Raw genomic sequence first — 15179 nt, forward strand, 5'->3', positions numbered from 1 at the left:
CCCCCCCCCACAGGAAAGCAAACAACAGTTGCAGTGCTGAGACCAATGGTTCTAGGCTCTTCCAGAGAGAGGGGCAGGGATGGAGGGGAACTGAGATAGCTTGGGAAGTCAGGGGTTGCTTTGACTACATGGAGATGGAAGATGGCAATGAAAGGGTTGAGTACCTCTGGTTGCATCAGGGGAAAGGCCAATAGGGCAGATTTTATGGTAAGTGTACGTTATAGAGCACCCAACCAAGATGAACAGGTAGATGAAATATTCTACAAGCAACTAGGAGAGGTCTCATGATCTGTGAGGGTGGTGAGACACTGGAACAGGTTGCCCAGAGAGGCTGTGGATGCCCCCTCCCTAGAAGCATTCAAGGCCAGGCTGGATGGGGCTTTGAGCAACCTGGTCTAGAGGGAGGTGTCCGTGCCTATAGCAGGGGGGTTGGAACTAGATGACCTTAAAGGTCCCTTCCAACCCAAACCATTCTACGATCGCTAGTCCTTATTCTCACAGGAGACTTCAGCTTCCTGAATATCTGCTGGAGACACAGTGCAACAAGGAGGACATAGTCTAGGAGATTCCCAGCACAAGTGGATGATTACTTTTTGATACAGGTTGTGACTGAGCCAACAAGGGAAGGTGGCCCACTAGACATGCTAATAGCAAACAAGGAAGTGCTTGTGGCTGACATGATGGTAAAACACTGACTGACAGTCAACCGTGCCCTGGGGTGCATCAGGCTAAGCACTGCCAGCCAGGTGAGGAAAGCTATTGTCCTGCTCTGCACTGCACTGGGTGCAGGTTCAGGCACCACAGTGTAAGAACATAAAACCATTAGAGAGTGCCAAGAGGAGAGTGCCATCTACAGAGATGAAGAGTCTGTAGGGCAACGTGTGCGAGGAACAGTTGAGGCCCCTTGGTGCGCTCAGCCCAGGGCAGAGGAGCTGAGGGGAGGCCTCATGGCGGCTGCAGCTCCTCACAGGGAGCGGAGGGGCAGCGCTGAACTCTGCTCTCTGGGACAGCGACAGGGCCCGAGGGAACGGCATGGAGCTGTCAGAGGAGGGGCAGCTGGGGGTTAGGGAAAGGTTCCGCACCAGAAGGCGGTGGGCATGGAACAGCCTGCCCAGGGCAGTGAGCACAGCCCCAAGCACTGGAATTCAAGGACTGTTTGGACAACACCCTCAGACACAGGATTTGAATGTTGGGTGGTACTGTGTGGAGCCAGGAGTTGGACTCGATGATCCATGTGGGTCGCTTCCAATTCAGGCTATTCCATGATGGTTTGAGGCTATCTTGGGCATAATGATCACAAAATGATGAGTATTTGATTTGGTAAAGTAATACAGGTGGTGATTAGTCCCCATCCCAGGACCTAGAGGTATTTAAGATACAGATGGATGTGGCACTAAAGGACATGGTTAAGTGGTAAGACACTGTAGGTCAGGTTGATGGTTGGAGTTGATGATCTTGAAAGTCTTTTCCAACCTAGATAATTCTATGAAAATTCATCAAGTGTGGTATAGAATTACATACATATATATGCACACATACACACACATACTCTGAATGTGATTGCTGACATTACTGAAATACCTCTCTCTAGCTCCTTTTCCATCTGGCAGAGTCTCTTTACACTAATAGAGCTTTTCTGCTCTAACTTCTTGAACTGAATGCCGCTAGCTGAACAGGAATTTATTTTAATATATTCCATATTTGCTGTTATCCCCAAGAAAGAAGGAATTAGAGTAAGATGTTCACTATTAATTTAATTTAAGAGGCTGGTTCACCTGCACAGCTTAAGTCTTAGATGAAAATCCTGACAAGACTGTTACTGATTTTAATCAAGGTGGGATTTCCATGCTGTATTTCTTAAATCAGCAAAACAATACAGATGAATTTTACCATGCCAGTGTTCTCCTTTCTATGTTGTTAAAACATGTTTAAAGCTAATTTGAATAAACTGTCTCATTTTGAGGAGTTTGATTTCTATGAATTTACCAAATTCCTTCAATGCAAATTCAGTTTTAGTAGAAAACAGGACTTTCAGCTAATAAACACATACAAACATTTGCTCATATACATGTGCTGAGACTGATAGCAGCCCTAGCATGGCCAGTAAAGGAACGGATCTGTCAAGAGATTTGCTTATAAAAATGAGTTCCATTGTAAGCAAATATCCTTTAAAACTGAGAAATATTAACTATGTACCCATAACACATGCTACATCTTTTTTGGACATGAGCCTCATATCAAACTTCTAGTGCCAAACAGACAGCTCAACGTGGACATAAAACTCCCACAGTAAGATCCAGCCAGTCCCTTAGTGACAACACACTGCCACCAAGCAGACAGAGAAATAAAGAGCAGAACACTTTCTCTACCAACAGCTATGGGAAACCCAGTTTTACGTTCAGAAAAAAGATAAATTCCAAGCTCCCCCCTTCAGCACTATGGCAGATACCAGCAGTGACAGCAGTAGTTCCCAGCTCTATGCCATGTATCACTAAGTGGCTTGTGTATTACAGCTTAGGGATTTCCCCATTGGTTATATTTAAAGGCAAGAAAGGTCATGGGCTATTTAGCATCTGCATGGACAACTCCAGATGTTTGTAATGCCATCTTTATTCCACAGAAGACATAGCTATGTTAATCAGATTACAGCACGATGTTGTCACTCAAGGAAAAAAAACCAAAATCTTTCTGCAGCTGCATATGGAAGTCCCTGACTGCTCCACAAATTTTCATCTTAATTTGACTTTATTATTATTATTATGCAAACAACCTCAGTAACAATATTTAGCTTGGTATTTATAGCCTCATTATCTACATATACCAGCCACCTGTATTAACCCAGCTTATACATAATCCTTTGAAAAAGATTTCCAACAAGTAGTGACTTGCGGTATGTTGTAATGTACACAACATTGACAATGAAAATTAAATTCCAATGAGATACTGAGTATGACAGAGTCTTGAAGAATATAAACAGCTCCATGAATCAAGGAACTTTCCAAATATATTGCAAAAATGGAGAACTTCTCCCTAAAACCATGCTGGTTTAATCTTACCACTCTTAAATGCCAAAAGATGAAGCTTCTAAGATGTCATTTTAAATCTCTTACTTTTTAGTTAAGGCTTTTTAAGGTTTGTATTTGTAGACATCAAGGAATAGAACAGTCCATTCAAAAGGACCACTGCTGTGCTTATGTATGCAAAACAATGCAATTTATGATTTTGAGATAATACCAAATTCATTTATTTCCAAGAGCAAGTAAATGTAACAGATGAGCATTTCAAGTGCCTGTGAATACAGCAGCTGATGACTTGTTTTACAGCACGTTTACAATTGTTAGAATTGGCACATCACACATTCACTCAGCTGTCTTTTCAGCTGCCATTAAATTTCTTACACAGAAGTCTTCATAATTGTGTAAAATGGTGAAAAGACACCCATTATAACTTAAAATGTTTTAAAAAAAATACTTTCACCTCATTATGTCTTCCCAGGTAAGTTTGGACTGAAGAGACATCAAACTTTGCAATCAGCAGTCACCTGTGTCCCTGATCCCTCAAAGCCTAGGCAGTCATGATAATCCTTATACCTTAGTAAAGCTTTGACACTAGCACCCTCATTGCTGTTTGTTACAGCAACAGCAGTTATGGTTCCTAAGATGTTACACTAGCAAATTTTTACACCACAAAGTCTCAAATGTTCCCTCTGCTTCCCTATTGGCTTAGCAGGAGGTTAAAAGAACTAAAAAACAGATCTTACTTCAAACAGATCTGAAGAAAAACAAGGAAACAAAAAGGGTTACAATAATTTTAAGGAGGCCCTCATCAGAGCAAAAAGGACCCAGTCAAAAAACGTTCTGTAAACAGGCCTCCAAGCACAGTGCTCCTGAAGTCCAACCCTGACCATTTAAAACAACATAACAGGCATTGAGAAATTGGAGGTGCGCTGCATTATTATTATTATTTTTAAACACTCGTGATTGGCTTCCACAACTCCATCCTTTCTCCATGCTCCATGTTTTCCAACCTCTTCTAAAGAGTGGGGAAGATGTATTTATTACACACATGAATTGAAACGAGGCAATAGCACACACAACTCAGTTGGACACCGTCCTGCTTCCATCTTGGAAGCTTGAAGCTGCATTTTGCATGTTTCCTCATCTACAGTTCCCAAGCTAGGCTTTTAAGTCTTCCAAGATGCAAAATGTTTTCAGGCAAAAATGTGTAAATCCACAGACACAAGAAAGACCTGCTCTTAATTATAACTTCTAGGAAAACACTGCAGTAAAAATACTGCTATTAATATGCTATCAATAGCATAGCAGATGAGTTCCTGGGGAGGGAACAAAGGCATTAAAACTTCAACAACAGCAACATATTGTTTAACTTAGAAGAGCAGCAAGATCCTCTCCATACTACGGTATTCTCAGGCTGCAAGAGAGACAGAGACCTCTCACATTGGCTTACAGAAGCCAAAAACAGAGAACGTATTCTCTCCCTTCAGTTTTTCCCTCTTGTAATCTAGATACACCCTCATGATTTCCTCAGAAGTTCTATTTTGTCAACTTCTGACCAATCCTGGAATTTTTTTGGTCGTTTTTTTTTTTCTTTCCCATTTTTCTTTGTTGCTCTCAAAAGAAATGTATCCTGGCTGAGATCTCACTGGTAGGTGAATAAAACAAGTAATCTAGTAACTGCTTCCTGCTAAGCTACAGCAGAATATGAATAATTTTCTTCTGTAGTTGCACCAGCATTGTTAGCTTATTCAGGCTGAAAGAACCACGTTTTTTTTTTTCCCCTTTGCTGTTACTGCAAAGGAGTCATATCCTATCTTGTAATTGCATATTAAATACAGAACTGCATTTCAGTTGACTTCACCTTTCTGATTATGGATCACATTTCTAGCTAAAGAGGTTTGCATGAATACCTGCAGATATTTTGTAATTACCTAGAAGGCACACATATATATATATATATATGTAATTTAATAAAACCAAAGGAATATGTATTAATAAAGACCAGTTACTATCCATTAGAAAAGTTTATCAAATTGTAGCATTGTAGTCCATCTACACCAGTATCAAGGCAAATGCCTGTAACTATTTTCTATATGAGTAAATGTAAGAAAAGATGGTGGGGAAAAATGAGTTCTTAATCCCTGTCACTACATACCAGCACCCACTACATTTTTCTCCTGCTTATGGACCACGGCAACAAAAGCATGATGAAGTAAAGAGTCATTTTGTTCTTGCTTCTCTGAGCAGTTTCTCTAGAGCATGGTTTTAAAGCAGGAGGAAGGTAGGTCAGGTTTCTCTGGGATGACTATTTTTTGCTAATCAATTAATTTATGCAATTATTTTAATTTCTTATGACAAGCATCAATACCCCTGAGTAAAAGCCTTCACTCCTTGCTGACGGCTCCTAGACATTTGTTTTTTGTTGTGGTACCACCCTCCCCCAAGCCAATACTTGGGGATTGCTTTATTTGGGTTCCCTTCCCTATAGTCACTTCCCGTGATGAGACACCAGTGCTAAAATTCCCAAAGCCATCGCTCCTTCCCTTAATACAGCCTGGCAGCCAGCAGGACCATTTCCAAAACACACCACGTTTCTCTCACCTGCTGTGCTTTCCGGCACCTCCTGCTTGTCACGCACAAGCTGCATGATGTCTGACACCACAACCTGGTGGTTCGTGTCTTCTTCTTTCTCCTCATTAGACTGATTGGCTGTTGCAAAACAGTTACAGCTTCCGGTTTCTTTGCACGGGACCAGCCTCCAGTACCAATAGTCAGACATGAAAAAGCTCTGCGTTGATTTCTGTAAATCAGAAACAAACAGAAAATCGTTTGCTGCCAGAACTCACTTTAAAAAGCAAACAAACAAACAAACAAAAAAACCACAAAAACCCCATAACTATTGAAAAGAAAACCCTCAAATAATGTCAAGATTGACAGTTATGAACAGATTACTGGGACCTTTGGTTTCATGTGAAGAAAACAAAAATATGCAGTTTATAACAGCCATCTAAGGTATCACATGCAATCCATAGCAGCCATCCACAGAAAACCTCAAGAGTCCCTTGTAGCTTTTCAAAATGGTTATATTGTAAGACAGCGAGCCAGTCACACACAAAAAATAATATAAAAATTCCAAACTTCATGTAGTCTTAGTATCAACTGTACGTAGGCAAAAATTAGCGATGCCACTTCATATTTTCAGAATACTGAGTCAATATTTGGAAAGCCAATTGATCCAGGTGAAAGATCACCCCAAAGCGTGAGCTGGCAAAAAGCAAACTAACGCAAGGATTAAAACATGACAGAATGCCTCCTGCACTATGGGAAGCTGAAGTTGCTGTGGGAAGCTTTGATAAACACACGAACTGAAGGAAACCTTGACGGTGGGAGAGTGGCAGGAGGAACTGATAATGCAGACCAGTCAGGTTTGGCTTTGACCTGATGCCCAGGGCCTTTGAGCTGCCCCTCCTGAGCAGGAGCAAGGGGACAGGAACACTCTTAGTCCCCCTCTAGCCAGAGCTCATTCTCTGCCCTACTTGTGCTTACAGGGAAGAGAGCAAATATGTGCTTAAACACCCGCAGGTTGCTGCATTTACATATACAAATGCCAGAGAGCTACCACGTTCTTTCTCTTCTACATAAACAAAACCCGTCCCTTCCCAAAGTTACAGATAAATTCACCGTGTGAGCTTCCCAAATGCTTACAGTTGCTAAACTGTACTTGGGAATTCTGCAAAGTGCATTTCCTTCAGGAAATCACACCTCACCCCCCTGGGCTGTCTCCCCTCTCCCCCAGAGGGTACGCTGGCAAACCAAAGGTGCCCCAAGCACCAAGCCCTGACAAATTTATCTGGGCATATCTAGAAATGCCAAGCTGAAGCAGGGGAGATGTACATCACTCCAGGTAAATTTAAAGCTTTCTGGGTAATGAAGTGCTACTTCATGTCCATTTGTTCTAAAACCCCAGTGTTTCCAGAGTAGCTGCATTGCTAGATGCTCCAATAAGTCCTACATTACATTTAAAGGTAACAGCTTCACAGATCTGAAGAAAGTAAACTCCATTAAAAAGTTGACACGATGTAAGAGAGTTATCTGTTTAAAAACAAACAAGCAAAAGTCAATCTCACATTATTTAGCAGCAGATCTCCCAGGAATCACTTCAGGAGCAGTTAGCATCTCTGTGTCTTATTTCAGTTCTTCAAGAGAACAGAGGATTTCCTGTTAAAACGTTGCGCTTGAAATATCCCTGCAAGGTGAATCTTCTCACCAGATTAAAGACAGCAGTTTCACTTTATTTTTAGCCAGCGGTACAGTTCCTACAATTTTCCCTTTTCCTGTTTCCAGGCTTCTAAGGCTTTGCCATGTCTGTCAGAGGTCTGGAAACGCAGCTGCAAGCAACGGGCTCCAGTTATTCTGCAGCTGCCCAGCCTCCCATGCCCAGCACGCACGTCCCCAGCGTCACACAGGTAGTAGAAACCTGTTTGCCTTTAGTACAGCTGCACTCATGCACACGCTGCTCATAAGTAATAGTATTTACTTTTAAGCTGCATCTACCTCTGCGAGCGTTTGATGTGCTGCATGGAACAGGGCAACACGTGTGCACACAGGTTAACAAAGCAGCACTGATGTTTTAATGAAAGAAATACTTCACAGCACTTCAACAGATTTTTTAGTTGTGTGGCATTTCTTTCAATTACCTTTGAGACGTTAAACAAATAGATTTTTTTTTTTCTCCTTAAAGTCGCTTAGAAAAGTTTAAAGTTTCTGGTCCCAAATTTCTCCTTTTCTTGCCTCCCAAAAATGGGGCAGGGAATGGGGAATTTGCTCTGAAGAAGCAAAAAAATCCCAGAAAGTTGCAGAGGATCTTCCCCCAGCTCTTATGAAAGGTTAAACTGAAATGCAGCTGGATCTACGCTTCAGTAATCAGCAAATTACTCTCAGAATAAAATTTTAATTTATTGCCTTTCCTTAAGGAATGAAAACTCCTAAAGATCACCAGAAATAATTACATCCAAACACGCAGCTAGAGACACACATTTCTGACCTTAATTCTACTTTAATTAAGTTTCCTGACCCACTCCTTTTCTATATTTTGATTCTAAGAGCAGTAACGTGAACTTACTTTTTGAGTCAACAGCTCAGGGACCCCAGAGCAAAAAAAAAACAACAAAAAACCTGGGAGATGTAGGAGAGGGCTAAGACGTAATCATTACATACATTTTTCATACTTTTTGTGAAGGGAGGTGGCTCACAGGGACATCCATAAGACTGACTTGAGCAAGACTGCCTAGGAGCTGGAAAACATCTAAGAAGGGGGAAGCAAACAATCAAACCTTATCTTTTGTCTTAAAAGCTAACACAAGACGTTCCAAGTAGTTACAGCTTCCTTGATAGGTGTGAGTCCCCTTGGATCACTGCAATGATTCTGCAGACACAAGTTTTCCTTATTTCAAAACACCTAAAGATAAACTAATGCCCACAACCAGACTGATGTAACAAGCAAAAAAACAAAACGAAGCAAGAAACCTCTATTTGATACCTGCTACCAAACGTCAGTTTTGCATGCTAAAACCAATACCAAATAATTTTAAAGAAAACCTATGTTTTCTTAATCCAGACTGCAGACACCAAAGTTGGTTAAGTACCCAAGGAAAAGCACAGGCAGAATCTAGGTACACTTGACAGAGCATGAAGGCACTGCTGGATTGCACTGTCCCTGCCTCAGCCACGATCACTTCTCACATTTAAGTTCAGCCCAGGGCTGAGCTTATGCCTCAGATTAGACACCAGGAAAAGGTTCAGCACCAGAAGGTACTGGTGCTGGAACAGACTCCCCGGGGCAATGGTCACAGCCCCACGCTGCCGAAGTCCAAGAACCATCTGGACAACGCTCTCGCACATATGGTCTGACTTTTGGGTGGTCCTGTGCGGAGCCAGGAGTTGGACTCTATGATCCTTTTGGGTCCTTTCCAACTCTGGATGTTCCATAATTCTAATGATTACGCCCCAGGAGTGGCTGTTTCCAGCCCTGATCCCAAAGCAGACCTCGGACGTATGCTAGAGCCCTGCTTTCAGACCCAGCTCTAGATCCTTATGCACCTCAACATGGACCTGGTCCTTTGCCCACCATGCCTAGGAGTGCTGGTGGAGCCCATCCCCTACACCCCGTTCTTGCACTCAGCCCCTGTGAGCAGTGCTCTGGCTGGCAAGGTTTGTGCAGGGCCACTAATGCAGTGATATGTAATATTAAGAAATAATATTAGGGAGCACTCCACGCTATTTCTTAAGGGGTAAAGGCTTTCTCAATCATTGCCCATGAAATTCATAAAACAGCAAGGATTTTTAAAGCAAGAGTCTTTGTACTTCAATTGCTCTGCACTCAAACACTTCACCGAATTTATTTCCCTTCCGAGATCTCCCTTTAACTCAAGAGCAACATTGCAAAGGGAGTAGTTAATAATTACCTTCAAAGACAGACAAGTTACTTAAGGCATCCAGCTGTCTCACAGACTTGCATCCATTTTCAGCAGCTACAACCATACTGGGGGAGGCAGCAAAGTCATCTGATGGACTAGGAGTTCATCAGTACACTGTGCAGGTCTCTGCAGGAAAACTGGGCTGAATGGGACCCTAGTGTCTGGATAGTTCTAATCAAGACTTCTTTCTTTTCGAATGGGTTTAAATACACAGACTGGTACAAAAACCAGCCTCCCACCTAAATTCAGACATTAAACTGAGATGTCTAAGAACCCACTTGGGTCTGGACTAGATGATCTGCAGAGATCCTTTCCAACCCCTATGATTCTGTGACCCTTCAGAATTCACTGGAGGAAAACAGATGTGTATCTCCCAAGGTTCATTGTCCCTTCCCACTCAGATAGAACATAGGGCAATTGTGGACAAATCTGAGTTTACATGACAAAAAGACCCATTTTTGTATACATTACCAGTAGTGTGCCATACAGAATGAATCGCGTAATAAAAACAACGAAGCATTTTTGGATGTTATTAACACCTATTTAACTACTCAAGTTCTGCTTATGGAGATGTTGTATTTCTACTCTTACCATTCCTCAGTCCTTTCACACTCTGCTCAGAGAAGAATAAAACAACAACAATGAAATCCCAGATGTGCTCATCTTTACCTCCAGGGCATGCGGAATACCGTCACGTGCATCCAAAACGTAATCAATTTAAAGATTACATTTTTTCCTCATTTGGAGCTTTACTCTATCAACATTTAACTTGAGTACTAAGTATTCCTTCAAGACAAATGTTCTCATTTTTTATTTAAAAGCCTTCCACGAAGCATTAGAAATCATCAACAGACTTCTGTAGGAAATGCTAATTTCTAAGAGACTGCTTAGCAAGGGCTAAACTGAGGCCTCTTCAAAAGAAAATCAAATGGTTTTAATAAGAGAAATGCTTTCTTATTTGTTCAATTTTTCATCTTACAGACAGAAATTACTCTTTTGAGGAACACTCACATGTTTAATTGCAATTCCCTCATCTGTCTTCCCGCCTCCTTCTGGGGCGGCCGTACAAGAAAAAGTTATCTCTTGCTAGTTAACTCAATATTGTGCACAGCATTTTAAGACATCTAAGAGAAAGAAAAGAAACATACACCACAGAGCACGGCTGAATCCTCCTGAGACTTGAGCAACCTTTACAGCACTCTGCAAGTACGTGCAAGAGTAACAACAAGCAAACAGTCAAATTCTGCCTTCCTTTCTGGACCTACAGGCTCCAGAAGGCACCACCAATCTGGCCCCGGACCCTCAGAGCAGAGTGTGAGGGCAAGGGAAGGGCTCCTTGAAAGTATGAGACAAAGTATGGACAGAAGTTGGAACATCCTCCCCCTCCTCGCCCACCAGCTGCAAGCATCCTATGGTGAGCTACATCTCAAGTCCTGCACAAGTCTGGACCAGACACAAGAAGCACTTCCACTTCTGATCCATCAGAGAAAAGAAAAAACACCAAGGTCCTCAAGTTTAGTACGGTACCGGATTTGTCTGCTTTGCACAAACTTCATGTCTAATGGTGGATGACAAACTGTTGCTACTTTTGGAGAATGTTAACGCAAGAAAGACATCATATTATAGAGTTCTAGTTGCCTAGAGATCACTATTAGCAAAACCATATCTTCCTTAGACTTTAAGACTCCCACCAAACCACCTACGTTCCTGAAAACTGAGCTTTCAGAATTAGGTACCTAAATTTCTTCTCCTCCTGCCCCCTCACACTGCCCCCACGCTGCAAAGTACCCATTCCCACTTATTTCTCCTTCCATCCATTAGGAATCAGACAATCATGCCAGCCTGAACACTGTGTCCTTTGGTTGTGACACCTCAAGACAATGGAATGGAGAGCAGTTGACGTCTCTTCAGAACTGCTCATAGTCTGTATCTGGTTCCACTTGGATCATATTTCAGAGATTTTTCCTCAAAGCCTCAGAGAATGACAGGCTCTGTTTCATTTTTAAAATAAGCCTGAAATACAATAGAAGCTGACAGCGCTACACAGCATTTTTGTGGAGAATGAGATGGCTGAGTGCTTGACCCCGTATTTAAACACTGACATTTTAAAACCTCCCCTTATCCAAGCTGTCCTCTTGATACACCTGAGCTCCCAGCTCACCAATACATTATCCTTGCACATGCAAAGCCAAAAATAAGACACTGCCATCAGCATGAAGCCATTCTATGCAGACAGGTGTTTAATTCAGAGGTGCCCACAGCCGGGCACGCAAACCCTAGCTACTAGCTAACTCTGTCGAAACAAACAAAATAGATGCTACTTTCTGAAAGTCAGTAGATACATGGCATGTTCGGTTTATTTTTCATTTATTATGGAAACCAGCACAGGAATATCAGCATTTGGAATGTCAGAGACCTCCCTCTGGATGAAGCCCCTGGGAAAGACAGCTCAGTGACCGCATAGCAGCAGCCCTCTCTCCCATTACAGCATGCCTGGGCATCCCTCTGCTCACAGGGCATGGGGCTCTGAGGACAGCCTGGGTCACCTCGCCCCACAGACCTGCTGACAAACATACAAAGGGTGTCTGTTTTCAAAGGGCTCACAGAACACCTACTGCACGAGTCCCTTCTCTTCTTCCTCCTGCCCAACCTCAGTTTGTCAGAGGTCAAAAGCATTTTGCAATAACTAAAAAAAATCTCAAGGCTTGTAGCTACAGAGTTCATCCTTTTGCCATAACACAGCCAGGAAAGCAGAATGGCTGAGGTCTCCTGAGAGCAAGAAACCTTCCCTGCTGCCTGCCCACAGGGATGCAGAGTGCTGCCACCATCCCAAGCCTGCACAATTTGTGCAACAAGACAAAGGAGACCCTTCAGAAAAGGGGCAGCGAGCTTCCTTCTGGTCCACATGGGATTAAATTTAATTTAATGCTAAGTAACCATGCTGAATACCTCCTAACGAAGTTCTTATAGATTTACCCTGCAGAGTAATTTTGTTAGAAATGGCAATTGACAACAACTTTCATCCTGAAAGGAGCGCTGACTTCCAAGTTTCAAGTAAGCGCATGTTTTAAGATGATTAAACTGGTGGCTGTTTGAAACCTCCTGCAAAGTCTCAGCAGTGTGTGCTGCTGCTCACCTTCCTGACTGACTTTACCAGCACAGAATCATAGAATGGATGGGGTTGATAGGAACCTCAGTGATCATCCAGTTCCAACCTCCTGCTACGGGCTGGGCTGCCCCCCATCAGCTCAGGCTGCCCAGGGCCCCCATCCAACCTGGCCTTGAGCGCTTCCAAAGATAGGGCACTACAGCTTCTCTGCATGACCTGTGCCAGCTTTGACACACACACACTCACTAAAACACTTTTCTACATGACTTCTGTAACTACTTTTGTATAGTCCAGTCCGGAATCAGTGGAACATGTAACTCCTGGAAGCCATCTGAAATGCATGAATTTCAAAGTTCAGCAGGAAAAAAAAGTGGCATGGATGCTGCCCAGCTGTCCCTACCGAGGAGATGAAGGCAAGAAGGGGCTGTACGGCAGCTGCCCGGCCCCGTGCGTTTGGTGGCTTTTCATGCACTCTCTGAGCCTTTGCTCAGCCCCCCGCCCCCCTTTCTGAAATCACCAAATCACTTTTAAAACGAAATAGAAGGTTTGCCAGAGCAAACCTGTTGGTAAGTGTGTCAAGATGAGAGTTTTGCATTATTTTTCCAGGTTTTCAGCTAAAAACATCTTTAAACAAATCTTCCTTTTTGGCTTTTGGATGGCAAGCCCTTGCGCTTCCTTCCTCTTGGAGATACAAAAAGAAAAAGAAGTCAGGAAAAAAAAAACAAAACAAAACACCAAGCCTACAGACAACACGGCTGCCTCGTTTATTTTGATAGCCCAGCTCTGGCGAACCACAAGACCGAGCAGCGCGGCGGCAGGAGCATCCCGCGGTCAGCCTGGGCTCGGCCCCCGCGGGTACCGGCCGCGCCTTTACACCTCCTCCGCTGCAGCGGAGCGCTTTGTCTCCCGTAGCGGGACACCGAATCCGACCGCCAGCAGAAGCCCCGCTCGGGGAACCGGCGGGCAGCGCGGGCTGCGGTGGGACAGCCCCAGCCATCCGCTCCGGAAAGAAGGGATGCCACCCCGCAGCGTCCCCACATCGCTCACTCGCTTTTAGGCAGGTTGCCGGGCTTGCCTTTGTTCCGTTCCCCACCCCCCGAACCCGCGACCACCGAAACCGAGGGGGAGCCCCGGCGCCGAGGTCCCGCAGCCCCGCCCCGGCCCACCCCCGCCCCCGGCAAGATGGAGGCGCTGCCCGGCGGCACTCACCTCCCACCCTGCCCGGGACCAGGTGGCCGCTGCCGCTCCGCAGCCCGACTGGGGCAGCGCCTCCCCTCGGGGCCGGCAGCGCGCGGGGAGGTGCCGCGGGGCCCCGCCCGCAGTGAGGTGGATGTGGGCGGGGGGCGGCGGCCTTCTGTCAGCGCCCCGGCAGCCCGCGGCCCGCGTGCGGCCCTTTGTTCGCCCCGAGCACCTGTACCGCCGTGTTTGTGTCGAGGTCGGACAATTGAACAGCGGGAAGCCAATTAGTTTTCCCGTAGTACATATACAGTGGGTGTTTGTTTTCTTACTCAGGTATCTCTGAATGGTAAAAACTTCCTAAAGGAAAAGTACTCTGGGATTTGGTGCTCGTGGGGTTACCAGACGGATACCAGTGCCTGCATCTCCCTCTGTACTCAACTCTGGTGGGGCCGCACCTCGAGAGCTGCGTTCAGTTCTGGGCCACTCACTACAAAAAGACATCGAGGCCCTGAAGCGTGTTCAGAGAAAGGCAACGGAGCTGTGAGGGCTCTGCAGCCTTACAGGCAGCAGCTGCAGGAGCTGGGTTTATTCAATCTGGAGGAGGCTCAGGGGAGACCTTATCGCTCTCTACAACTGTGAGAAAGGAGGTTTGGCGAGGTTGGAGTCAGCCTCTTCTCCCAGGTAACAGTGATGAGACAAGAGGGAATGGCCTCAAGTTGCGCTGCGCTGCGGGGGTGTTCAGGTTGGATATTAGGAAGCATTTCTTGTTAGAAGGAGCGGTGAGGCACCGGCACAGGCTGCCCAGGGAGCAGGTGGAGTCACCATCCCTGGAGGTGTTCAAGAACCGTGTGGATGTGGCACTGAGGGACATGGTCAGCGGGCATGGTGGGGATGGGCTGGCGGTTGGACTAGGTGATCTGAGAGATCTTTTCCAACCTTAATGGTTCTACGAAAAGAAGACACCATTGTATTGGGAAGTAATGTAAGAATTTATGGAAGACATTTAATTCTTTATGAACAGTCTGTTTTGTTTGTTCTCAAATATTGTTTGTTCTGCATTAAACAAAAAAATACTCATTGGTGTAACATTGGCTTCAGAAAAGGATGCTATATTCTATGGAAAATACTCTCTTGTTCTGGCTGTGCCAATAACCTGGGGTGGATTTCAGCAGGGAAACAGCTAAGTTTCAAACAAATGTCAGGAGCAGATGACATTTAGGAGGTCTGAAGAAATTAATAAAGAAAGTAACTAAGCCACTGGAGCAAATGTGTGCTTTTACGTTGCAGCAGCTGAAAGCAGAAGTGGGTTGGAATGAGGTTAAGATACCCATCCTAAATAGGAGTGGTTTGGGATTCCCAAGGCTGTGAAATAACGAAATCTTACAGTTCAGGCAAAAA

At 44.4% G+C, this 15179-nt stretch overlaps 1 protein-coding gene across 6 annotated transcripts in view; it reads right to left on the reverse strand.

Annotated features, from left to right (window-relative positions):
- Positions 1-14108, reverse strand: part of MCF2L (MCF.2 cell line derived transforming sequence like) — a 150460-nt gene extending 136352 nt beyond the window's left edge. For 4 of the 6 annotated variants that reach the window (XM_021414964.1, XM_021414935.1, XM_021414954.1 and 1 more), the window contains exons 1-2: positions 13812-13936; positions 5619-5817 (exon numbers count right to left, since the gene is read on the reverse strand). In XM_021414964.1, coding sequence (XP_021270639.1) covers positions 5619-5796 — 178 coding nt within the window. In that variant the 5' untranslated portion in view covers positions 5797-5817; positions 13812-13936. Of the gene's footprint in view, positions 1-5618; positions 5818-7144; positions 7214-13811 lie in introns of all 6 variants that reach the window. The other 2 variants (XM_021414911.1, XM_021415002.1) reach the window with 2 other exon arrangements.

Source organism: Numida meleagris, chromosome 1 (genome assembly GCF_002078875.1).
Source record: "Numida meleagris isolate 19003 breed g44 Domestic line chromosome 1, NumMel1.0, whole genome shotgun sequence".
Classification (NCBI taxonomy): domain Eukaryota; kingdom Metazoa; phylum Chordata; class Aves; order Galliformes; family Numididae; genus Numida; species Numida meleagris.